The 27,979-nt window shown below is 39.8% G+C and overlaps 1 protein-coding gene across 2 annotated transcripts; it reads right to left on the bottom strand.

The window, feature by feature from the left end:
• Positions 1–17: 17 nt before the first annotated feature.
• On the bottom strand, positions 18–27,979 carry SUMO1 (small ubiquitin like modifier 1). 2 transcript variants are annotated; one of them, XM_059168390.1, is made up of 5 exons: positions 27,816–27,976; positions 15,076–15,150; positions 11,718–11,795; positions 7,996–8,067; positions 18–854 (listed from the first exon to the last, which is right to left on the bottom strand). In XM_059168390.1, exons 1-5 carry the CDS (start codon positions 27,825–27,827, stop codon positions 786–788), a joined length of 306 nt encoding a protein of 101 aa, XP_059024373.1. In that variant the 5' UTR covers positions 27,828–27,976; the 3' UTR covers positions 18–785. The 2 variants fall into 2 exon arrangements, with proteins under 2 accessions (XP_059024373.1, XP_059024374.1); XM_059168391.1 differs by lacking the exon at positions 7,996–8,067 and having other exon boundaries at positions 27,816–27,979.

Below are 27,979 nucleotides of genomic sequence, written 5' to 3'. Positions count from 1 at the left end.
AATAAAATAAACGTTAGTACGGTTTTTACAAATACTTTGTTTATTTTAATTAAGCTGGTACAGACAATGTCCATTTAAAACCCATATCCCAGGCCAAAAAGTACAAATAAAATCAAAAAGAGCAGTGTTCTGTTGAATACACATCTGCATGAATAACTTTATTAACTGCTAATGAAAATTAGAACTTTTCTGGGATCTTCTGACAAGACTTTTATCTTAAAATGCCTTCTCTTCAGTGAAGCCGTCTTTGGAGTTAGTCATTACTCTCCCCATCTCGGTCATCTCGACTCCAGCCCGGTGCTTCTCTTCTTTTGGTCCAGACCCTCAAATTTTAAAAGTAGCTTCAAGTTAAGGAAAGGTCATTTTTCCACAGTTCAGTTCTCTGAAAAACTTCCATCTCCCACTGAAAGTCACAGTCCAGGAGCGAAGCCATCACATGCTAGAACTTCAGGGCCAATTGGAAAGTCATCATGAACACTCGCATGGTCGATCTTATTTATCACAAGCCTGAAAATGCACAGTCCTGGAAAAGGTGGCCTCTCTGTGCACACATGTAATTTTTAAAAAGGAGAGGATAATATGAACAGGGCTGAGGTTTGATCACCAAAAATCAGCACAATGAAAACAAGTGATAATGAATAATGGGCACTAGAATTCAAATTACCAGATGTTTTAAAGAGATGGGGTGCCAGTTTTCAATTCCGTTTCGAACACCACATTACAAAAGAACTATTTTTAAAAATAAAAAAGGATTGAGGGTAAAAGAAAAAAAATAAAAAGAATATCTAAATTGTTGAGTGACCCCCTGTTTGTTCCTGATAAACTTCAATCACATCTTCTTCCTCCATTCCCAGCTGTAAGAGGATAAGAAAACGTTAGAATATAACGGCACTATTTTTTAATTGGCTGCAATTATGTGGCCATTGTTTTAAAGTACAAAAAGATACAAAAGTGATCCATCATTACCCTGTTTTAAGAATCTAGGTTTCCAAAAAATATAAAAAATTAAAAATAAAAATAATTTAAAAAAAAAGAGAATCTAGGTTTCCTGGGCGCCTGGGTGGCTCAGTGGGTTAAGCCACTGCCTTCGGCTCAGGTCATGATCTCAGGGTCCTGGGATTGAGTCCCACATCGGGCTCTCTGCTCAACGGGGAGCCTGCTTCCCTCTCTCTCTCTTTCTGCCTACCTCTCTGCCTACTTGTGATCTCTCTCTGTCAAATAAATAAATAAAAATATTTTTTAAAAAAAGAATCTAGGTTTCCTTTAATCTAAAGAACGTAAGAGGTATGTATGTCTTTCTTCCTGATTCTACCTGTGAAGTCATTCATTTGCTCCTGCTGAGCAATTTCACCTCCCAGTTTATTCAGCATAGAAAGTGTCTTTTTTATTTATTTCTTAGAGTGTGAGCATGGGGGTGGGGGAGAGGTAGAGGAAGAAGGAGACAGAGAATCTTACGCAAGCCCAGTGCAGAGCCCTATGCAGGGCTCAATCTCACCACTCTGAGATCATGACCTTAGCTGAAATTAAGAGTCACATTCTTAGGGGACGCCTGGGTGGCTCAGTTGGCTAAGCAGCTGCCTTCGGGTCAGGTCATGATCCCAGCGTCCTGGGATCGAGTCCCACATCAGGCTCCTTGCTCAGCAGGGAGCCTGCTTCTCCCTCTGCCTCTGCCTGCCATTCTGTCTGCCTGTGCTTGTGCTCTCCCCCCCTCTCTCTCTGATAAGTAAATAAAAAATCTTAAAAAAAAAAAATCATATGCTTAACCCACTGAGCCACCCAGGTGCCCCAAAATGTATGTGTGTGTGTGTGTGTGTGTTTTAAACCTCAAGAGTTGTAAATCTAATGAAACCTGTATTTAATAGTTTAAAATGCAATAGTTTGGGGGCGCCTGGGTGGGTTGGTTGGGCAACTGCCTTCAGCTCGGGCCATGATCCTGGAGTCCCACGTTCAAGTCCTACATCAGGCTCCCTGCTCAGTGGGGAGTCTGCTTCTCCTTCTGACCTCTCCCCTCTCGTTCTCTCTCTCTCTCTCTGTTTCAGATAAATAAAATCTTAAAAAAAAATTTTAATGCAATAATTTGATGATGTATTTTCTAAAAAACCATTTTACATCTAGATGTAATTACTTGATATAATCTCTTTATTTCAAAAAACCTGACCTCACTCTGAAATGTATGTGGTTTTAGTTAGAAAACTACTGCCTAAGGATTTACTTCAAAGTGGTTTGCTCCGTCATCTACAATTCCTTCCAGCATGTAACTATTCTTTTGATAGTGACCACTTTGACTAAACACACATCTACTCTTATTCGATAACTTTAGTTTTATAGGCTAGATTTGTATGGTCAGCCCAGCCCTTCTCAATTCTTAAAGAAAAAAAGGCTCCTTCAAAATGCCTTTTACAGGGGCGCCTGGGTGGCTCAGTGGGTTAAGCCGCTGCCTTCGGCTCAGGTCATGATCTCAGAGTCCTGGGATCGAGTCCCGCATCGGGCTCTCTGCTCAGTGGAGAGCCTGCTTCCCTCTCTCTCTGGCTGCCTCTCCGTCTACTTGTGATTTCTCTCTGTCAAATTAATAAATAAAATCTTTAAAAAAAAAAAAAAAACAAAATGCCTTTTACAGAACACTAAGCAAAGAAGAGGCAATTATTGTGTGGGGTTTTTTTGTTTTTTTTTGTTTTTTTTGTAATGTGTTCTATATGCATTGAAGTGTTCTGTAATTTTTTCCTTAAAGACATTATTAACAATGGCTGCCTCTGAGAAATGGGAACGCAGACATATTCAGAGTATATCTACTTTCCATTTAAAATACTTCAGTAGTTTGGTTTTTATTACTTTTAACTATGAGTGTATCCTTTATTTAAAAAAGAAGAGTACATAAGCAGGTATGGTGTTACACAGAAACCCAGGTTTTACCCTCAGTGAAGGTAAAGGAACATCACTCTCTTGACTCCGGTGTGCAGTCAGGGTTCAGAAGTACTATAACAGGCAGACTGAAAACAAAAACTAGCATATTCCACTAAATTATAGTGGATCACAAAAGCAAATGAAAAATAAAAGGAAAGCCTAAGATCACTAATCTCTAATGAGAAAAGGTTCATGTGATATTTTCGGTGCAGAACTGTAAAATATGAAAAAAATACTCTAAGAAATTTAAAAATAAAACAGACATAGGGGAGCATTGGTGGCAGTGGGTTGAGCATCCAACACTTGGTCTGCACTCAGGTCATGACCTCAGGGTTGAGAGAGACCCTGCACCAGGCTCCATGCCCACGTGGAATCTGCTTGAGATTCTCTCTCCCCACTCCTCTGCCCCTGGGCCCCCGCACTCATGCTTTCTAATAAACAAATCTTTTAAAAAAATAGATTCAGGATTTTTTAGGTGATTAGGCTGGCTCTAGTGTTATGGAGATTTTGATTGTAGTATATATATGAATGTTAAAATAATTATTAAAGACACTATTAAAACTTTATTTAAAGATTTTATTTTTAAGTAATATCTACACCCAACATAAGGGTCAAATTCGCAAGTCCAAGATCAAGAGTCACATATTCCACTGACTGAGACAACCAAGTACCCCAAAACTTAATTTTACTGCACATATCATACCTAGTAAATACTGCAAGAATAAAATGCCAAACATGACAAGAAACCTTTAAGTCAGGAAGGCAGCAAATATCCTCCAACTATGGAAAATGTGAAGCAATCAGCTTCAAAAAGTATCTTTGTAGAGATGAATGAACAACAGTACGAGGAGTTACTGCCTAAATACCTACAGTCTCCCTCTGCCCAATGATGCTTCTTTAATGACAGGGAGGAATGTATCGCTAAAATGTAGTCAGTATCTACTGTGTTTTGGGTGAGGCTTTTAGATTTTATTTATTTACTTGAAAGAGGGAGAAAGAAAGCACAGGTGGGAGGTAAGGAGGGACAGAGGGAAAGAGAAGCAGACTCCCCACTGAGCAGGGAGTCCAATGCAGGGCTCAATCCAGGGACTCCGGGATCATGACCTGAGCTGAAGGCAGACACTAAATCGACTGAGCCACCCAGGAATCCCAATATCTACTGTGTTGAGGAGATTATATCAAATTAGGACAGGGAAAACACCAGTTGAGTTTGGAACATCTAATTGTGCCAGGCATTTAGAAAATACTCAAGGGGGCGCCAGGGTGGCTCAGTCATTGCAGCATAAGACTCAGTCTCAGGGTTATGAGTTCAAGCTCTACATCAGGTGTAGAGATTACTTAAAATATCAAATCCTGAGCGTCTGGGTGGCTCAGTTGGTTGAATGACTGCCTCTGGCTCAGGTCATGATCCTGGAGTCCCGGGATCGAGTTCCGCAGAGGGCTGCCTGCTCAGAAGAGGGTCTGCTTCTCCCTCCAACCTTCCCCCTCTCATGCTTGTTCTCTCTCTCTCAAATAAATATATAAAATCTTTTTTTTTTTTAAGATTTTATTTATTTATTTGAAAGACAGATCACAAGCAGGCAGAGGGAGAGGAAGGGAAGCAGGCTCCCCACCGAGCAGAGAGCCCGATTTGGTGCTCGATCCCAGAACCCTGGGATCATGACCTGAGCTGAAGACAGAGGCTTTAACCCACTGAGCCACCCAGGCGCCCCAAATATATAAAATCTTTAAAAAATAAAAAAAAAGTAATAAAATCTTAAAAGAAAATAAAAGTACTCAAGAAAGTAGGTTGATACTAAACCAGGGAAAAGTAACAACTGTACTGTAAAAAAAAAAGAAACCAATTAAACTGAGTGATAAAAATAAACATCACTGTTTACTGATAATAAAGGGACTGACTTCATGTATTCCAGCTATTACACCCTAAGAGACACATCACCATTTATGTGGCATTCCAGCCCCAAATGCATAACCTGAATCTAATCATGAGGAAACAGACCAGCCCAAATTGAGGGACTTCGTAGAAAACACCTGGTTTGTATCCTTTAACAATATAAATGTCATGAAAGACAAAGGCGACTGAGGAACTGTTCCAAATTAAAGGTGATTAAAGAGACACCTAAATAAAACATCTTTATACCGAACCAGATCATGTGATGGAGGAGAAGATTTGTTACAGGAGACACAATTGGGACAAATGATAAAATTAGGTTGTAAAGTATTCTAACAGTGTTAAGTGTCCTGAATTTATGAGCACTGGGGTTACGTAAAACAATATACTTATTCTTAAGAAATGCACACTAAAATATTCAGTAGTAAATGCCAGTGGTATATGCAATCTACTCCAAAGTAGTAATAAAGACATATATATAAGCAGAAGGAAATAAGTAAAGGTGGCCAAACTTTAAAAATAAGCCAAAGTAGGTGGAAGAGAGTATAATTTTTGGTACTATTCTTACAAATTTTCTGTAAGATGAAAATTATTTCAAAATAAAAACTTGAAAAAAGATGGAGATATGTCAAAAAGAGCACAGACACCAACCCCACTGGGCAATCTCTAAAGAATATTCATACAGTTTCAAAGTATCTCCCCACAAATTATTTATTAATTAAAAAGGAAAATAACTTGGGGCGGCTGGGTGGCTCAGTAAGTTAAGCCTCTGTCTTCGGCTCAGGTCATGATCCCGGCATCCTGGGATTTGAGCCCAGTATCATGCTCTCTGCTCAGTGGGAAGCCTGCTTCCTGCCACCCCCCTCTGCCTGCCTCTGTGCCTACCTGTGATCTCTCTCTCTGTGTCAAATAAATAAATAAAAGCTAAAAAAAGAAAAAAAAAAATAAGGAAAATAACAACAAATAGATCTGGCAGTTACCAAAGTTGCCCAAAGTTAATGTTACCCAAGACAGGCCAAGTGGCCATCATGTGGCTCCTGATGTAATGCACCTGAGAGCACAAAGCTTCACTCCGTGCTCCTGCTACCAAATATGCAAAACCGAATCTAACCATGAGGCAACATCAGAAGGACATTCTAAAACATGGCCTGAACTCTTTAAAAATGTCTGGGGGGAGGGGGCACCTGGGTGGCTCAGTGGGTTAAAGCCTCTGCCTTCAGCTTAGGTCATGATCCCCAGGTTCTGAGATCTAGCCCCGCATCAGGCTCTCTGCCCAGCAGGGATCCTGCTTCCCTTCCTCTCTCTCTGCCTGCCTCTCTGCCTACTTGTGATCTCCCTCTCTATCAAATAAGTCAATAAAATCTTAAAAAAAAAAAAAAAAAAGTCTGTGTGGGGGCTCCTGGGTGGCTCAGTGGGTTAATAAGCCTTTGCTTTCAGCGTATAAAGGCCCCGTATAGGGCGCTCTGCTCAGCGGGAAGCCTGCTTCCCCCAAGCCCCTGCCTACCTCTCTGCCTACTTGTGATCTCTCTGTCAAATAAATAAATAAAATCTTTAAAAAAAAAAAACCTTTATATAAAAAAAAAGTCAGTGCAACTTACAATGAAAACTGAATAATTGTTCTAGATAAAAGAAAGCTAAGGTACTTAGCTAATATATATACTAATATATATATTAGATATAATATAAGATACTAATCCTAGATGGGATCCTCAGTCAAGTTTTTTTAAGAAAAGCTATAAGGGACCTTTCTGGGATAAATAGCAAAATCTACTTTGACTACATATTTGATAAGAGTACTAGAGCACTGTCAAATCTTCTGTATTTGATAATTTAACTGTGACTCTTAGGAGGTAACCAAAATATTTAGGACTAAAAGGTCATTATATCTGCAAATTTTTTTTAAAGATTTTATTTATTTATTTGTCAGAAAGAGAGAGAGCGAAATCACACAAGCAGGCAGAGTGGCAGGCAGAGGCAGAGAGAGAGGCAGGCTCCCTGCTGAGCAAGAAGCCCGATGTGGGACTCGATCCCAGGACCCTGGGATCATGACCTGAGCCGAAGGCAGCGGCTTAACCGACTGAGCCACCCAGGCGTCCCATGATATCTGCAAATTAATCTCAAATGATCTACCAATAATGACAGTGTATATAGAGAAAGTGATAAAGCAAATGTGTCATAATATTAATTGGTGAATCTAATGAAAATGTTATATGGTAGAACATTATATTAGTCTTATAACAACTGTAAGTTTGAAATGTTTTCAAATAAAAATTTAATAATAACAATAGATCATTCCCACTATCAGAAATAGCAGAAATAGGGGCGCCTGGGTGGCTCAGTGGGTTAAGCCGCTGCCTTCGGCTCAGGTCATGATCTCAGGGTCCTGGGATCGAGTCCCGCATCGGACTTTCTGCTCAGCGGGGAGCCTGCTTCCCCCTCTCTCTGCCTGCCTCTCTGTTTACTGTGATCTCTGTCTGTCAAATAAACAAATAAAATCTTTAAAAAAAAAAAAAAAAGAAAGAAAGAAATAGCAGAAATATTATTTTATATTTGAAGGGGGAAATCTGTCCAAATATAAAAGCACACACACATACACACCCTCTCCCACACTTTATTACTTTAAGATACCTCTCGGGAGAGGAGATATAAAAACAAAGAGTCCATACAATGAAACAAAGACACAGAAGCATTAAAAAAATAAATCAAGATGACAGAGCCAAATATATATTAATATACACTAAACTTCTATATTAAGTTCTCAAAATGGGTCACACATCAAAAATAGAATCATAAAAGGTCACCATCACCAAGAAAGTGCACCAGAAATCTGCCAAATTTGAGCAGATTTGTTCCTCTTAAAAAAAACTTGCAGGTTCTCCCTCTCTCTCTCCCTTCCCCTGCTGTGCATGACATGACAAATAAATAAATAAAATCTTTTAAAAAGAGTTATTTATAAAAATCTCTACACCCAACGTGGGGCTCAAATGCACAACCCTGAGATCAAGAGTTGCACAGTCTACAGACTAAGCCAGCCAGGAGTTCCACCACCTCTCTTTTATTGGACTTTTAAAGGCAATATATGGACATTCAACCCAAAGACTATTTTTCTATTATTCAAGAAAAGGTTAGTTTAATACCAGTGAATCAAACATTCAATGCAGGATTTAACATTTTTCTTCACTCAGAGAAGAAATTATACTCACTTCTTTTGGAGTGTGATTATCAGCAATTCTCTGACCTTCAAAGAGAAACCTGAGTGAATTCATTGGAACTCCCTGAAAAAGGTTAAAAAAAAAAAACCACACACACAAGAATCTTAAAACAGGTAGTAGGAACTTTGAGCACAAAAAGCAAACATGAAAGCTTCAACAGAATACACTGAACATAAGGCTAGACATATCTATCCTATCCTAATTACCATCGAGGACCACCTATCTGCTAGGTCCTCCCTATACCAACTATTTCACATACATAATCCTAACGTTCACCACCACAACCCTGGAAGGTAGGTAGGATCACCTTATCTTCATTTCACAGCTAAGGAATCTAAGGCATGGAGAGGGCATACAAGTTGGACAGCAATTTAAGGCTCAATCTGTTTCTAAGCTTATGCTCTCAAAACCACTATTCTTCTAGCTTCCTCTAAAAGCTCTAAGCTAAATAAAAGATAAATTAGAAATTGGATGAGCACCCTCACTAGTTTCCAACCATACAAGCAAAATAAATTTTTAGCAGATAAAATCACAGAAATTTGGTACAGCACTACAGCTAGCCAGGTGAGCGACAGTCACCTGTGATGACATAGATAACACTGTTAAGTTTCAAAAGAAGTTATTAAAATATATTTTTCTAATCAATTACTCAACAAAAATAGCTAAAAGGGAAGAAATGACTCATTTAAAGAGAAACTGCTTCACTAATAAGTATTAATCAAGAATAATTTCTTTAGGGGCGCGTGGGTGGCTCAGTGGTTTGGGCCGCTGCCTTCGGCTCGGGTCATGATCTCAGGGTGCTGGGATCGAGTCCCGCATCGGGCTCTCTGCTCAGCGGGGAGCCTGCTTCCCTCTGTCTCTCTCTGTCTGCCTCTCCATCTACTTGTGATTTCTCTCTGTCAAATAAATAAATAAATAAAATCTTAAAAAAAAAAAAAAAAAAGAAGAATTTCTTTAGTCCAAAAGTTTTAGAGAAATTTAAAACTATCTCCCAATAAGTATTAATACATAAATATATGGGACCATGCAAATTAACCCTTCATTTGATTTTAAATTCTAGACTTCTAAAAAACAATACAATAAGCATAACTGACAAGAGCAAAATATTCTTTGATTTTAATTATAGAATCTTTTAAAAAATATTATCCTGTGTTGGGGTCAAGAAAGTTTCTATAGAAACTGGCCTAAAACATCAAAATGTAAGAATGATTCAATAAATATTCATATATGTTTCAATCTCTCTACTGGGTGTTACATACTTCAGATAAATTAAGTTTCCTATTCCTTGTATATCAGTAAATATAAGGAGAAGATTATCAAGCTTCTGTGAACTAAGTATAAACTCTTTTTCTGAAGACTGTATAGGGGGCACCTGGGTGGCTGAGCCCTTTAGTGTCTGCCTTCGGTTCAGGTCATGATCTCAGGGTCCGCATCAGGCTCCCTGCTCAGCACGAACCCTGCTTCTCCCTCTCACACTTGCCATGCTTGCGTTTCCTCTCTCCCTGCCTCTCTGTCAAATAAATAAATAAAATCTTTTTTAAAAAACTAAAATAGGGGGGGCGCCTGGGTGGCTCAGTGGATTAAGCCGCTGCCTTCGGCTCAGGTCATGATCTCAGGGTCCTGGGATCGAGTCCCGCATCGGGCTCTCTGCTCAGTGGGGAGCCTGCTTCCTCCTCTCTCTGTCTGCCTCTCTGCCTACTTGTGATCTCTCTCTGTCAAATAAATAAATAAAATCTTTAAAAAAAAAAAAAAAAAAAAAAAAAAAAAAAAAAAACTAAAATAGGGGCGCCTGGGTGGCTCAGTGGGTTAAGCCGCTGCCTTCGGCTCAGGTCATGATCTCAGGGTCCTGGGATCGAGTCCCACATCGGGCTCTCTGCTCAGCAGGGGGTCTGCTTCCCTTCCTCTCTCTGTGATCTCTTCCCTGCCTCTCTCCTACTGTGATCTCTCTCTGTCAAATAAATAAATAAAATCTTTAAAAAAAAAAAAAAACTAAAATAGACTGTATACTCTGAACAAGAGTATTCTTTCTGAATAAGAAAGTTGGAAATGATTCCAAATTGATAGTTTTAATTGTCTCTCTAAACCTGGCACCTTTAATTTTGGGTCAAAGTTACTCACTTTAGCATTCTGATTGAACTCTTTATTTTGCATTGTTTTTCCTCAATAATCAACTCCATCACCTACAGATGGGGTGAAGACTCGCTGTTGTGAGGACTCTACAACAATGCCTTTAAGTATCTAGCAGAGCACACTTAATGTATGTTCCTTCCCTGTGAATATCTCCATTTTGCTCCCAGCAATATCATTAAAATGTGAACTGAGCCCCAATTAATCAAATTTTACTGAATTTAACAACTAACATCAAAAACAGAGAGCTGTTTTAGTTATCCTAACACCTAAGTGATCTCTTTTTTTTCTGGCAGAAGTGATTTTTATGTTGGTTACAAATTTAAGCACACTTCTAAAAATAAGACCAGTATTACCTAAGTTAATATCATGTAATATTCAATTATTAAACTATTGGCTCTTACATATACTAATTTCAATTATATTTTCTGTTTTATTAATAATAATTAATATTCATTGAGCATTTTAAAAGATTTTATTTATTTATTTGACAGAGAGAGACACAGCAAGAGTGGGAACACAAGCAGGGGGAGGGAGGAGAACCAGGCTTCCCACTGAGCGGGGAACCCAATGCGGGGCTCGATCCCAAGACCCTTGAATCATGACCTGAGCTGAAGGCAGACACTTAACAACTGAGCCACCCAGGTGCCCCATCATTAAGCATGTTTAAGCATCATGTTAAGAGCTTTATGTAGGTCATCTGCATGAGGTAGTTACTGTAATATTCCCAATCTACTAATGGGGAAGCAAAGCACATAATTTGTCTAAGATCCCACAGACAGTGGGAGAGACTGAATTTGAATCTAAGTAGGTTAAAGGTATTATTGATCTAATAATAATTGAGCTCATGAAGGCCAGAATCTGAGGTTTTTCTATTAGTAAATCAACAAGCCACCTTTATTTTTTTGGAAAAAAAAAAAAAATTCTTTGATGTTGAAAATGCAGAATGCAATTAGCAATAATGTGTAATACTACATATAAAGATAATAAGCTAACACTATTAGGGGCACCTGTATGGCTCAGTGGGTTGGGCCTCTGACTCTGGCTTGGGTCATGATCTCAGGGTTCTAGAATGAAGTCCTGCATCAAGCTCTCTGCTCAGAGGGCAGCCTGCTTTCCCCTCCCCCTCTGCCTCCCTGTTTGCCTACTTGTGATTTCTCTGTGTCAAATAAATAAATAAGATCTTTTAAAAAAAATAAAAAATGAAAAATACCCAAACAATACTAGTACTTAACTTTAACATATGGCTAACCAGTCATGATTAAAAATGAGGAAACTTCACAGTGATCACCAAAAATTACTTGCCTTTACTGTTACATATATGGGTAAGTCATTAAGATAGAAATACTCATATAACCATTTTTACAACTCTGAGTTACTTTTCAAAACACTTCTGGCATACCTTATGAATTCAAATTTTGAAATGGGCCACAATGGGAAAAAGGCAATTAAACAAGGTATAAGGAGTATTCTCCTTTATCTGCTAATAGTGAAAATAATAAAAGATCATTTTTCTTTTGATAGCCTCCTTACAAGAAAAATTAATGACATATAACACATTGTATTTTATTCCATAACATACAAACCTGTCTTTGACAGTATGATTCTTTGAGTTTCTTGAGATGTGTTGTCATTTTCACTTTGAAGTGAATCTCACTGCTATCCTAAGGAGATAAAAGAAAAATAATTATCCCTTTGTGTAAACTATTTGTTTTGCTTGAAACAAATTATTTACTTTCACATATACTACACATAGAAACATAAACCCTGTCACTAATACCTCCCCACTAAAATATTTTTTAACATTCCTAACAAGGTTTATTAAAACACTACTCTAGGGGCGCCTGGGTGGCTCAGTGGGTTAAGCCACTGCTTTCGGCTCAGGTCATGATCTCAGGGTCCTGGGATCGAGTCCCGCGTCGGGCTCTCTGCTCAGCAGGGAGCCTGCTTCCCTTCCTCTCTCTCTGCCTGCCTCTCTGCCTACTTGTGATCTCTCTCTCTCTGTGTCAAATAAATAAATAAATCTTTAAAAAAAAAAAAAGTACTACTCTAATCATCTTCAGGGCGCCTGGGTGGCTCCGTGGGTTAAGCCTCTGCCTTCGGATCAGGTCATGATCTCAGGGTCCTGGGATGGAGCCCCGCATTGGGCTCTCTGCTTGGCGTAGAGCCTGCCTCCTCTCTCTCTCTGCCGGCCTCTCTGCCTACTTGTGATCTCTGTCAAATAAATAAATAAAATCTTAAAAAAAAAAAAACCAACACTCTAATCATCTTCAAAGTTACTTTATGTCCATTTCAAAAGAAATTTAATAAAACAAACAATCTGTCTTGGAGGTTAAAATTAGCAGTATAGGGGCACCTGGGTGGCTCAGTGGGTTAAAGCCTCTGCCTTCAGCTCAGGTCATGATCCCAGGGTCCTGGGATCAAGACCCACATCGGGCTCTCTGCTCAGCGGGGAGCCCGCCTCCCCCTCTCTCTCTGCCTGCCTCTCTGCCTACTTGTGATCTCCATCAAATAAATAAGTATAATCCTTTAAAAAAATTAGCAGTATAAATAAAAGCATTTATGTCAAAGAATGCATCCCTTCATAATCGCATATCTATTCTATTTTCAAAATAAAGTTGAACTATCACAAACACCCAAAAGCAACTCCAAACAAAAAGTACCCCCCACAACTGAAGTATTGTTGAAGGTGGTCCAACCTACAAGAGAGGTATATACCATAAAGTAACAGACAAGAAACTCATGTCTGTCAAGAAGTCACCCCAGAGTCCAGTTTCTCTCACAAGAGTAAAATGACTAAAAACCTGACTCAAATTGATTTATGGGACCACAGATTATTTTCTTCTACCCAGACTGTCAAACAAACTATCAGGCAACTATCAGAAAATAATTCAAGTAAAATTTCAAAGCCAATCCTTACGATTACATATCACATTCACAAGTGCGTATTAGTGAAGGTTGCATGTTTACAATTCTTGTTTGTGACTATAGAGAGAAAAAAATTTTCTTCCTATGGATAATTTCACAGACAAAATTTCTACAGCATATCTCATGCCATACACTAAAATCATTTCCAGATAAATTAAGGAGCTAGCATTAACATACTTTTTTACTATTTTGAAGAACTCTTTTCCTAACCTTGACATTGGGAAATCTGTATTCTAAAGCAAGATTTTAGCCTAGAAGACACAGCAAAAAAGGACACCAATAGCTGAAAATGTCACCCAGCAGTTAAGAGACACTAGAGAAAATATTCACAACAGATAGACAAGAAAAAACAAGGGGCACCTGGGTGGCTCAGCCAGTTAAGTGTCTGCCCTGTTCAGTGTAGGTCATGATCCCAGGGTTCTGGGATCCAGCCCTGCATAGAGCTCCCTGCTCAGCAGAGAGCCTGCTTCTCCCTCTCCCTCTGCTGCTCCCTGTGCTGTACTCTGTCAAATAGATAATTAAAATCTCAAAAAATAAATTTTTCAAAATAAGATAAACATAGAAAATGGGAAAAGGATATAAACACAAAATATAAACGTAGTAGGGGTGCCTGGGTGGCTCAGTTGTTAAGCAGCTGCCTTCAGCTCAGGCCCTGAGCCCAGGGTCCTGGGACTGAGCCCAGCAGAGGGCTCCCTGTTCAGCGGGGTGTCTGCTTCTCCCTCTCTCATTCCCCTTGCTTGTGTTCCCTCTCTCACTGTCTCTGTCAAAGAAATAAATAAAATGTTTAAAAAATATATGTAAACGCAGTAGGTCAGTAGTAGCCTAATGTCACACCACAATGCCTACCTCACTTCATCTCATCACGTATGCATTTCGTCATCTCACATTACCACAAGGATGAGTACAGTAAGGATCAAGTGAGATCACATTCACATGACTACATTATAGTATATAGTTATAATTGTTCTATTTTATTATTAGCTATTATTGCTAATGTCTCATTGAGACTAATTTACAAATTAAACTTCACCAGAGGTATATAAGTATAGAAAAAAAACCACAGTATATATAGGGGTTTAGGGGTTCAGTACTATCCACAGTTTCAAGGATCCAGTGGCGGGGGAGGTGGTCTTAGAACATATCCCCACAGATAAGAAGGGAAAACTGTATGAAGATTGACTCCTCCAACAATTTTCAACTAACCTTATTATCAGTTAATATCTTTAAAAAGATCAATAAAGAGGGGCGCCTAGGTGGCTCAGTGGGTTAAGCCGCCACCTTCAGCTCAGGTCATGATCCCAGAGTCCTGGGATCTAGCCCTGCATCGGGCTCTCTGCTCAGCAGGAAGCCTGCTTCCGCCTCTCTCTCTCTGCCTGCCTCTCTGCCTACTGCCTACTTGTGATCTCTCTCTCTGTCAAATAAATAAATAAAATCTTTAAAAAAATAAAAATAAAAATAAAGATCCAGTCTGAGGAAAAGAGATGCCAGGAAAGAGAATGGGGCAGGAAAATGGTTGAGAGGCCCTTTGGTTTAAGGTTGGCCCCTAACACTCAATAGTATTTACTGTACTTGCTACTGAAGATGCTAACAACAACAACAAAAAAAAGTTTTTATCTGGAGAAATTAAGATAATCTAAATCTGCCTAGGATCAATAAAACAGTATCAGCCTCTTCTATCTCCAACAACAGATGCATATGTAGTAAATGAAAATGCCATTTTAATTTTATTTTAAAGATTCTATTTCAGAGAAAGTACATGCGTGCATGCACACACAGGAGGCGGGGGCAGAGGAAGAGGGACAATCAGCCTCAACCTGGGGAGGAGCAGCCCCAATGCTGGCCTGATCCCAGGACTCCAAGATCACAACCAAAGGTGAAGTCAGACACTTAACTGGCTGAGTCACCCAGGTGCCCCCAAAATGCCACTTTTCAATAATTTGCCTTATTTAAATCATTTTTCTGGTGTCAGAAATTACTTACGCTTTAGAGTTAAAGGAGAAAAATAATGAAACTCACCTGTCCAATGACTTTGAGTTTAATGTATTCTCCCTCCTTCTTATCCCCCAAGTCCTCAGTTGAAGGTTTTGCCTCCTGAAAGAAAAGTATATTTAAAGATAAAAGTTCCTATATGCTGTTTTTTTAATGAAGATTTTATTTATTTGACACAGAGACCGAGACAGTGAGAGAGAGAGAGAGAGAGAGAGAGAGAGCGCGCACAAGCAGGCAGAGCGGCAGGCAGGCAGAGGGGGAGAGAGAAGCAGGCTCCCCGCAGAGCAAGAAGCCTGATGCGGGACTCAATTCTAGAACCCCGGGATCATGACCTGAGCCAAAGGCAGCTGCTTAACCAGCTGAGCCACCCAGGCATCCCTGCATATGCTATTTTAATTACTTACTTAATGAGTACCCATCTCTCTGAGTACAAAATTTGCACTTAAGAATATAAAAATCATTATTTTCTCTGCCACGCAAATTAAGGGGAAAAGTCCTAATTACGATCTGAAACACAACTGTGCTAGAAATCAAAAAGGAGATCTCTTTTATTATAATATACTACAGTAACAGTTCTAAAACCTCACCATATATAGGAATCACCTCAAGGACTTTTTTTTTTTTTTTAAAGATTTATTTATTTTATTTATTTGACAGAGGGAGAGATCACAAGTAGGCAGAGAGGCAGGCAGAGAGAGAGAGGAAGGGAAGCAGGCTCCCTGCTGAGCAGAGAGCCCAATGCGGGACTCGATCCCAGGACCCTGAGATCATGACCTGAGCCGAAGGCAGCGGCTTAACCCACTGAGCCACCCAGGCGCCCCAATCCACACTTTTTAAAAGAATAGACCAACTACGTTGTATTTTACAACCAAAATAACAGGGGCCACTATAACCTGTATATCTCGTGCCAGTAACTTAAAATTCCAAGTCTTCGGGACGCCTTCAGCCCAGGTCATGATCCCAGGGTCCTGGGATCAAGTCCCATATCCGGCTCCTTGCTCAGCAGGGAGCCTGCTTCTCTCTCTGCCTCTGCCTGCCTCTCTGCCTGCTTGTGCTCTCTCTCTCTCTCTCTCACAAATAAATAAATAAATAAAATCTTAAAAAAAAAAATTAAAAGCCTTCAACATTCAAAACTTAACAGAACATAATAAACTGCAAGTAGCTTTTAACTTTAAGATCCAGGATAGAGTCCAGGGAAATGCTTAGACTTCAGAATTGAGTTCGTCAGTGTAAATCCTTGCCCGTTTTTCATTCTGCAGTACGTTCACCACTTGCTGACTACCGCGTATTTTGACAGCAGACAAAACGAACCTGCTTTAGTGAGACAATATTTCACTTGAAAACTAGATGACTGTCTTTAAATAGTCTCACCACCACCTTTCTATGAATTTATATTCATAGAATATATGAATATATATATTGCTTCGTCCCTTAAGTATCTAGAGAGGATAAGGACAGTTTATTCCATGCAGTGAAGAGCAATAAAGAGCCATGAAACCCTGAGTTCTGCGGAACTGAGGAAAAGGCGTGTTAGGAAGCGGTTGTCTGAATTAACACAAAGGAGGAGAATCCCCACCCCCCGCCCGCAGCAGCAATTCATCGGCACAATGGGAGTGATTTTGCTCCAGTTTCTTAGCTAAGATAGCTGTAGAGGCTACTAAAGGACAAAAGAGTTCTTTCCCCTCCTCCAATGCCTCGTCCACCCTGCTTTTCTAAAGCACAGCTTCTCGGACTGGATAACCACGTCTATCTAAAAGCATTAACAGCTCCCAGTACTTTAAGGCCTAGAACCAAACTCCACAGCATCGAATCCAGATCCTCCGTTACAAACTCAAATTCTCATTTCTCCCTCACCACTTGCTTTACAAACCTGAGGATTTGCGGAAACTGGACTATCTGCTATTCCCCAACTAAGTCCATCAGCATGCTTCTACCTTCAGCCCTGTGTGGTTCCAGTTTCCTTTATCTAGAATGTATATCCTCCCTCAGACCCTCCTGAAATCACCTCACAGAAATCCAACCCACACATCATTTCAAGTCCAGTATTAAAAAACCAAACCTCCTCCAGAAACCACAGCACCCCCTAACCTTCCAACTGGGCCTACTATTTTCCTTTCATGCTTGTATTTGCAATTTCTTCATCTCTCATGGCATTTATTTTCAATTTTAAAATACTCCCCCTTCAACCATTTTCTCCAGTTGTCCTCATCTTTTTCTTCAAACTTCTTAGGTCAGTACTTAGCACTAACTGCCTCCACTTTCACCCTTAACCCACTATCGTCTGGTTTATACATCACCATTCCACTTGACACTGCTCTCACCAAGGTTCCAGTTTGACGCCTTATTACTAAATCCATCAAACAATTTCAAATCTCACCTTTAACTCTACAATAAATACTGATGACTTCTTCCTTGGAAACTCTATACCTTTGGCCTCCAAGGTTCCACTCTCTCCTTATCTTAACTAATTCCTTAAATGCTGGGTCTCCTCTAGATCCCAAGTTCTCAATCCTCTGCTTTGTTCTCCCTCAGTGACCCATGATTCCAAACACTTTTCAGATACAAATGACTCAGTCATCCTCTCCAACCAGACAACTTTTCTGAGTTTTACACTCATTTATCCAAGCACTCGGCCATCTCCACTTTGGATGTTCCATGGGTACCTGAATATAAGTATCTAAAACTGAATGCATTATCTCTAACTCCTCTCCTAGTTTTAACTCTCCTTCCTGAAAACCACAATTAAAAAAAGAAAAAGAATTCCTCCTGGAGTCCCAATTACAATAAATGGTTACCACACACTCAACTAACTGCCCCAAACAGAAACTCATGTGTCATCTGTGGCCATTCTGCCTCTCTTAAATCTCACAGTTAATCTTCATCCTTCTGACAATGTTATCTGTTGGTGGCTCTCAAGTTTATCCTTCTCTTCATTTCACTGCTTTATTTCAGGTACTCATTGTTGCACATGAATATTACTACAACAGATGCCCCCAGTCTTCCTCCCTTCAATTCTCCAAATACCACCAAAGCCATCTCAAAAATGCAATCTGATTTGCCCAGAATCTTCAATTCGAAGTCCTTAGCTGACACACAAGTACATGTACTTGTACTTGTACATACAAGTTCATGTACTATTCTCCTACCTCTCTTGCTAGTATCATTTGCTCCGCAATTTGATCTCTAATTCCTTACACATGGCACCCTCTACCCTATCTCCACCATCTCTGTACACGTTAATCACCTCTGCTTAGAACACCCTTTCTTACCCTCTTTCAATACCACTCAGGCATCACGTCCTACAAAAATGACTTCTCTAATCACCCTCTTAAACATTCCCATAATGCTTAATCTATTAATTTTACTTTTATCTATTAATGCTTACTTTTATCTGTAATAACCACATATTTGCATATCTGTATCTTCAACCAGATTCTGAGTTCCTCACTGGCATACTTCACTCACTCTTCACTGTATTTCTGATCAAGCACAATGCCTGAGACTTTGAAGATATTCAATATGCTTGTTAAATAAATTAATGTTTTCTATGACAGTTTTGTCTTGACTTCCCTACAAGTTTACAAGGAGAGGACCCAAAGTTTTTTCATCTTTATCATCTTTGTAATGCCAGGCAAATACTAGGCAGTTATTCAAAGCCTGCTGAATAGAGTTAACAACATTATTTTCTGTATCATACCACAAAATCTTACTAATGCTTCATACCTCTACTGTACACAATAGTCACAACAAGTAAAAACACTTTCAGTTTTTTGTATTCGACAGTTGGAAATAAAAGATAATTCACTTCAACTGCATAAGAACATGTGAACAACTAGGATACGAAATTTTCAAAAATAAGCCACCCGTTTCCCTAGTCACTACATGTTGGTGATCTCTTCCAACTCTGCAGCACTATGGCAATGTCATCTGTACCACTTGTTTAACAGCCTCATGCTTGCCTAATGCAGTCATCCAAATTTTCATGTATGTTTTTTCTTTTGACAAACTCGTCTGAAAAACAAGAAGATCTTGGGGGTAAGAGGCCAAAGATCATCCCCAGTGATCTCAGTGTCTTTTGCGTGTCTTCTTTCCTTCTCTTCCCTGTAAAAAAGCAGCCAATACAGAATGGTATGGCACACTAGTCACAAAAACAGTGAAAGTATTCATTCAGCACCGGGTGTGGGACACTAGGTCATCAGGGAAAAGAGAACCCCGGAGAGGACTGGTTGATTTGGCTAGATAGGATACACAGTCCTAGAACAGAAGAAACTGTTAATGGAAAGAAAACTAAATATATGAACAAAATCAAAGAGAGGAACCAGAAAACTCTAAATTTTCAGATCTGTGTCATCCAGGGCCTGAACCACGGTAACTGGAATGGTAGAGGAATTTACCAGGCACAAGGCACTACCAGCTCTTCCTTCCAAGACACAGAGGGAACAGCTTGAAAATAGAAGATGGCTGGATTTGGAAAGAGAACTAGACTGGAAAGAACAAAAAAACCAACAAATGTCTGAAATTCATGAGAAGAATTTTACTGTGCCATTTCAAAGTCAAAAGAAAAAGAACTCTGATTATAAGTATTGGCAATCAGAAAGAAAGAAACAAAGGAAAGAGAAAAGAAAAAAGCAGCATTGGCAATCAGTATGTTGACAATTTAATCTCATGAAGGGAGCATCATACTTAACTACCTCCAATTTGTCAATGATCCTTCGAGCAATACAAGAATTGCCCATTCTTGGGGGTGGGGGATGAGAGAAGGAGCAGGAATCCTGGGGAAATACATATTTACTTTTATCTGATGACATTAACAAATCTTCATTTTTTAAGGTGTGATAACAGTATTGTAACAGTATTTTTACTGTTTTTACAGTATTTTTAAATGTGTAACAGTATTGTCAAAAGGAAAAGTTCTTCTCTTTTAGAGAGATACATATTGAAACATTTACAGATGAAATGATATAATGTCCACCATTGCCTTCAAAATATGAGGAGTGAACTGGAGCAGTGCAGATGAAATAAAATAGGCCAGAAGACCGGTATATGAGTACATTACACACATATTAAAGTTTCCATAAAACCTTTCACAGAAAATGCATTCACTCAAAGTTTCAAAAAAAAAAAAAAAATCTCTAAACTCTAAACCATAGGTCTGACTATAATACCTCAGTTTATTTCATTTTATTTCTTTATGAAAAAAGTCCAACACGGTAAGCTGGATAATTCTAATACTTACATCCATTATTAAAATATACAAAACACAAAGCACCTGAGTGGCTCAGCTGGTTAAGCCTCTGCCTTCGGCTCAGGCTCAGGTCATGATCCCACCGTCCTGGGATTGAGCCCCAAACTGGGCTCCCTGCTCAGCCTCGGGGTGTGTGTGTGTGTGTGTGTGTGTATAACCCAAATTACAATAACATCATCTCCCTCCTATTTCAATGGATTTACCACAATTCTAAAAATACAAAAATAAACATACACTTTTAGTTTCAGACTGCATATGTTCAAACTTCAGGCACAGTACTGGAGATTTGTAATGAAACCAACCAGACCCAGGCCCATAACTTCAAGGTTTAAGTCAAGCTGTCCAGACACCAGATCCTCTGCAAATTTACATTCAACCCTACAACTGTGATTAAACAGTAGATATGCAACTTCTCAGGAACTAAAAATACAATTGAAAATCGCACTGGTTGTGTAAAACTACTCTTCGAGCCTAGACTAAGGACCCTAGGCAAAGCCTGTAACAAACTGCCTTGACTGTATACAAAAGTCCCAGCAAACAGATTTAGAGGTATGGCAGACATTGCTGATTAACTATTCAACATCCTTTTCCCCCTTTTTCCTTACAAAGGGAAGACTAGATTTGCCCAGCTAAAAAACGTATTTCTCAGTGTCTCATGGCCACGTGACATAGTGCTGGCCAACAGGATAAAAGGTGACAGACTTTGTTAGCACATACTTTTCCCCTTTGCTCCATCCATCCCTTTCTCCTGCCTGGAACAAAGACACAAAGTTACTTCTTTGTGCCCACAGGAGACAGGCATGAGAGTGAAGACATTTGTTATGGATGGGGGAAAAAGGAGTATGAAGGCATTGTGGAGCTGCCTTAGTAGGCCTGAACTAACTACTTATGTCCAGACTTCCTGTTTCATAAGAAAAATGAGCTGCTACTTGTTTAATGTACTATACATCAGGTTTTCTGTTACTCAGCCCAAAAGAAATCCAAGCAGACATAGAAGGTACTGTAAATAGGTATCATTTGCTTTATATTAAAAACAGAACCTAGAAAACTACCTCAATATGCATCAAGAGTAGAATAAGTCAGGTGTGGTAAAGTTATACAATGGAATGCAATTTAACAATGCAATTTAATAACCTACAACTATGCACAATATCAACAAATCTCCAAATAATGCTGAGCAAAAGAAGTCATACACAGAAGTACACCCCATATGACTCCCATTTATGTAACATGGTAATATATAAAAACAGGTAAACTAATCTAGTAGTCAGGCCAGTGGTTCTTTTTTTCTTTTTCTTTTTTTTTTTTTAAAGATTTTTATTTATTTATTTAACAGACAGAGATCACAAGTAGGCAGAGAAGCAGGCAGAGAGAGAGGAGGAAGCAGGCTCCCAGCTGAGCAGAGAGCCCGATGCGGGCCTCCATCCCAGGTCCCTGGGATCATGACCTGAGCCGAAGGCAGAGGCTTTAACCCACTGAGCCACCCAGGCGCCCAGGCCAGTGGTTCTTAACCTGAGTACTAGCTGCATGGAATACGTTCACTTTGTGAAAATCCAGCAAACTGTAAATATGTGTGTGTGTGTGTGTGTGTGTGCGCGCGCGCACGCACGCGTGCACACGCATCTTTGGTAAAACTGTGAAGAATAACTGGGCCTAAATATTGAGAACAAGAGTCCAGCAAACAGAACTCCACTTTTCCTTCAGAGTCCCATTAGCTCAGTAAAGACAATGGAATGCAAAAATAATGGTCAAAATAAAAAGGTGTAACAAATACAATGTATCCTAAAATAAACTGAAGTTATGTTGTAGGAATATCCACAATTTAAACTAGTAAGGGGCTACCTGGCTGGCTGAGTCAGAAGAGCATGCAACTCTTGGTCCCAAGGTCATGAGTTCAAGCCCCACATTGGGTACAGATTACTTAAATTAATTTTCTTTTTAAATTTAACTGTTAAAGTGCTCAATAACAGGATGTGTGACATACCCACATGACTTTTTTAAGGAAGCAGAGTATCAGAAAATGACCTCCCAAAACTCACTTTAAGAAAATTCTAAAATGGGATACTAAACCTATCTTCGAGGAAATTATCCTTAACAATCCCAAAGTCCTGGAAAAAGCAAATGACTTGATCTTAGAGATAAAGTTACCAGATCTACTGCTAATAGAAATAAAGATCAAGAAATGTAAAGGGGGTGCCCGTGTGGCTAAGCTGCTTAAGTGTCTGCCTTGGGCTCAGGTCAGGATCCCAGGGTCCTGGGACTGAGCCCCACAAATCAGTGGGGAGCCTGCTCCTCCCTCTCCCTGCTGTTTGTGCTCTCTCTCACATGCACGTGCACACGCTCTCTCTCAAAATAAATAAATAAGTAAAATCTTAAAAAAAAAAAAAAAAAAAGAAGGGAATGTAAAAACATCATGAAAACTACTCCATGACAACCAATCCTTCCTCAATAAGGAAGAAACATCATGGAGGCCGAAAGAGGAGGAGGAAGATACCAGCTGCTTCAAGTTTTTGAAGCAGTCTTCCAATTCTAGGGTGCCTAGTACATACTGACATTCTATAAATACCTGTTAAGTGAACGAATCTGACCACTTATTCCTTCAAAAACTTACTAAGTATCCAGTCACTGTGCTGGGCACTTCAGGAAAAAAGAATGAATAAAGCCCGATTCCTGACCCTCAAAAGCAGTCTATTGGAGAGAGACACTTAAGTAAATAATTGTAACACTATATATAAAAGCTATAATAGAGACATTTTCAGCTTTCCTGGCAATATCATAACCAATGAATGAGGTTTATCCCAGGTGAAGATTACTGCTAAGGGGGCTAACAAATAAAGACATATTTGACAACTGCTTTATAGTTCTGAATTTGAACTATTCAACTAACCTTCATCACTACTCTAACCAGTTTTCAAAAACAATTAAATATTGTTTTGGTGACATTTTATTTGCAATATTTTACTATAACCTGTATGGCTGCAACATCCACTAGCAGCAACTCATGTCTATCACAAAGAGAGACTGTATTGTATCAGTCCTCTCTTGGGGCATGGAATGCTTACTGTATGTATCAGGAACTACATGCTCAAGTCATAGCTGCAGTTTACCAATCTTATTATGTGATATAAATAGTAGTATACATAATTATGAATTTTAATATATACCCAATTCATCATATTCTCATGCCATCTCAAGCTAACAGTAAGATCAATAAACATCGACAATAAGGAAGAGACAAAGAATACTGAAGGGGAATAATGCTATCCTGACAGAAGAAATACCATTAATGTGGTTGATTAAAGATAACTGTAAATTCTTTGTTACTGTTCCCATTGAGAAATGAAATCTAAATGCCTTTTCCTTGTTGACTATAGTTAATAATACTGTATTGCATATTTGAAAATTGCTAAGAGATTAGATCTTAAGTTCTCATTACAAGAAAAAAAAACTGTAAATGAGTGGTGATGATTGTTAAGTAGACATATTGGAGTGATCAACTCACAATATATACACAAATAAATCATTATGCCGTACACTGGAAGCTAACATGTTATATGCCTATTATATCCCCCCAAAAAATAAATAAATGTCTTTCCCTTGAATTTGGGCTGGCCTTAGTGATCTGCCTGACCAAGAGAATGCAGAGGTCACCTCCAAGGCTAGGTCCTAAGAAGCTTGAGGGTTCCACACACAGTTCTCTGGGAACAGTCACACTCTTGTGAGCCCTGAGCCACCACAGATCAATATCCTAAAGTTCCTATGTTGTACAAAACACATGATGAAACCCCTCAGAGAGGCCTTGTAACTTTATGAAGAGCCCATCCATTCCAGCCCCTGACCATTAATCCCAGCTAAGGCCCCGTGACACACCAAGTCCAGCCCATAGAGCCCCGCCCAAATTGCAGCTAGATGAGCAAAATATGAAACTGCTGATTTAAGTCACTAAGTTTTGATGCAGGTTGTAAGATACCAACAGATAACCAGAATTACACAATGCTTCCAAATCCTTGACTAAAAGGAAAATAAGGGACGCCTGGGTGGCTCAGTGGGTTAGGCCGCTGCCTTCGGCTCGGGTCATGATCTCGGGGTCCTGGGATCGAGCCCCGCATCGGGCTCTCTGCTCAGCAGGGAGCCTGCTTCCCTCTCTCTCTCTCTCTCTGCCTGCCTCTCCATCTGCTTGTGATTTCTCTCTGTCAAATAAATAAATAAAATCTTTTAAAAAAATAAATAAATAAAAGGAAAATAAAAGAAAATCATTCAAATTCTCTCTGAGGTGGGAGTGGAGAGAGTGAACCTGCTTATAACAGACGGTTAGCATTTCAAGTAAATCAGTCATCCAATTATTACAAATCAACAGACCTGAATTAAAGACCTGAAGTTCATGCTGCCTTTGATGACTTGGGCATGGGTGAGAAGGAGGGGAACACTATAAACCTGAATACAAGCGAGGAAGGGAAAATATTTGTACGAGTTACCCATACCCATTTTGATAGTGAGCTTCTGGTTCTATATTAAGTGCTTAGATTTTGCTGCAAGGTGAAACCAGGCTAAAGGAGAGCACCCAATGAGATCTATTATTGGTTAAAGGTTACTCTTTATCCTTTTTGAGGGATCATGGAAGCTGATGAAAGCTATAGGCCCTTTCTCGCTAATAATTAATTAATTAATTTAAAAAAATTTTAAAAACACGTGTACAGATACAAAACACCATACAATTTCAATGCATTTTTGGCCCTTAGGGTCCATGAAATTTGGGCATAGAACCTGTTTTAGAGGATTATTCAGTAATGGTTCACAAATCCACTATATAATTATAAGAAAGTATTTCACTCAAATTTACAAAATAATTTCTCACTCATCAATGGAGGATCCAGCAATTCAAGTCTTGTTTGATTTTAATGTCCACCTATTTTTTTATCTAAAATTGTTATTCAACTGCAACAGCTTAGCCCAGGCAACAAACTTCTGAGAGGTGCCTCAGAAAATGTATCCTTCTAAAAAGATCTTGGTTTAAGTTAGTATTACCTTTTGGGGACAGTGCTTCAGTCTCATGCTGCTGATATTGCACAGTAATAACTTGAGATTCTTACTCCTGCTCATAAGCTTCTTAAGGGTAAGAGTTCAGCTTCATGTCACTTTAAATCCTCAGCACCCAGCACTGATATTGTAGCGGGTCTTAATTAATAATGATGCTGGTCAAACAGACTGGAGCAACAGTTCTCAAACTTTTTGGTCTCATGACTCTTGTATACTCTTAGAAATTATTTAGAACCCCATAAAGCTTTTGTTAGGTTGGTGATATTTATTGAGGTTTACAGTATCAGACATTGAAACTGAGAAATGTTTTTTTTTTTTTTTTTTAAGATTTTATTTATTTATTTGATAGAGAGAAATCACAAGTAGATGGAGAGGCAGACAGAGAGAGAGAGGGGAAAAGAGAGGGGAAGCAGGCTCCCTGCTGAGCAGAGAGCCTGATGCGGGACTCGACCCCAGGACCCTGAGATCATGACCTGAGCCGAAGGCAGCGGCTTAACCCACTGAGCCACCCAGGTGCCCCGAAACTGAGAAATGTTTTTAAGTATTCATTAATTCATTCAAAAATAACAATAAACCCACTATATATCAGCAGATAAGATTTTTATTGAAAATAAAAATATTTGAAAATATTTTTCAAAACTAAACAAGTGAGAACAACACTACTTTGCATTTTTTGCAAATCTTTTATGTCTGGCTTATAATAGAAAGCTGTGGGATTTTCACATCCGCTTCTACATTTCAATCTGTTGTGATATCACAGGTCATGTTAGTGTTTAGAAAACACCAGTGAACATTCATGAAAGGATGACAATGAAAAAGACAAATAATTACTAGTATTATCATGAAAATAGTTTTGACCTCAAGGACCTTCTAAAAAAGAACATCTGTCCATCTATTAGTGTACCAAGTCCGTTATTTCTTCTTTCGTGCCTCTCTTAATGACTGGAATTCAAACTGAAGCAATAAATTCTACAATTTAATTTATAATTCTGTACATTGCTCTTTCATCAGACTATGACAAATTTCAACATGCTTCTTAACATCAAAATAAAAGGCTGATGAAACTAAGCATTTACCTGTTCTTTCCCCGGTAACCAAGTAAACAACTATCCAGGGAGATACTTATAATGCCACTTATAATTCCCATACCAATTTGGGAATTAATCTAGACTGTTAGTTAAGAAGATCCATCCAAAACTAATCTAGATTATGATTAAGCTTTAAAAATATCAATGTACATTTACCCAATCGTACAAATCCACAAAAAGCCTCACTTGCTCTCATCCAGTGGTACAAAACTGAACCTGGTTGAAAACCAGGGGAATAACTGTGTTCAATTCAAAAGTTCAAGTACATTAGGAAGTTGAATGAAAAACAAACTTTCTAGATAACTATCACGAAACAAGCAAAAGATCCAAAAAGACTTAAAAGTCAAAGTCATCTGAGCAAACAAAACAAAGTCCAGACAAAAACCTTATGAATTAAAAACTAGCTTAAACATAGTTAACTGAAGAAGGATGAGGAAGAAAAACTTACCAAGCAAAAGCGAACACTCCTGATCGAGTGCAAATCCCAAGTAAATTCTTGATGCTAACACTGAGATGGAAGACTCTGCCATTATAGACCGCTTTCTCTGAATATTATGCAACTGCTCTACATACACGAAGTTTTCCCATCCTTTCCCTCAAAAGCATCAGTCAGCTTCAGGTTAATGTTTAGATGAAATGTTTTCTGTTGCTCTAGCAGTTTTGCTCTACTTTGTTTCTCGGTTATTCTGAGTGCTCTCTTACAACTGGAGAGTTGCTGAACCAATCCCGAGTAAGAAATGTTAAAGTACAAGAAAAGAGGCGACAGCTCTGCACCACCACACGGAAAAAGACTAAGCGGAGCAGCGGCTGCCCTGCCCTAGCTGCGATCCGAACAGAAAGCAGCTTTTTAGGTTCCCAGCAAACACCAGACGTCTCCCGCCCCCATGTCCCCACTCCTGGACTATCTAAACACCGAAAACCAAAAAGTGGAGTCCACCCGCTTTTCAGGGCCAGAGAGTCTCCGGGCTGGGATCCTCTCCCGTTACATAACTGGGGCCTAGCGCCCTGCTTCTGCAGTCAGCCCCTAGGACAGAGAGACGGACGTGTTCCCCGGGGACCCTCTCAGGGAGGTGGACGCTGGGCTCTGCACCTGGTCGACCCCGGAAAAAGAAGGGGGGACGACTCGAGCGAGGCCGCAATCAGAGACGCTGGGGCACAGGGGGTGATGAACAGGCCCGGAGAGGAGCAGGGCGGCTCCTGGAGGCCCGCCGCAGGCCCCGGCGTCTCCGACACTAAGTCCACTCCCCTCCCTCTCGGGCCGAGTCCCCACCGGCCGCCCCCTCCCCCATTCCGCGCTCCCCTCCCCCGCGTCTCCATCCCCGGCCCCAGCCGAGAGGCAGGCGGACCAGCCGAGTAAGGCCTCGGCCACGGCCAAAGGACCGCTCCCAACCCAGCACCTGGTCAGACATGGTGACGGTGGCTTCACCCAGGGTCTCCGCACAGCAGCGGCCTCGGGTAGGCAGAACCTCGCTCCGGGGTTTACAAATCCGTCTCTCTTCCCCACAGCACAACACCGCGGCTGGAGGGACTTCCGCCACGCCCTGCGTCACTTCCGCTACGC

Source organism: Mustela lutreola, chromosome 3 (genome assembly GCF_030435805.1).
Source record: "Mustela lutreola isolate mMusLut2 chromosome 3, mMusLut2.pri, whole genome shotgun sequence".
Taxonomy (NCBI): Eukaryota; Metazoa; Chordata; class Mammalia; order Carnivora; family Mustelidae; genus Mustela; species Mustela lutreola.
Note: the sequence above shows the minus strand (reverse complement) of the source record. Positions and strands in the feature narration are given on the sequence as shown.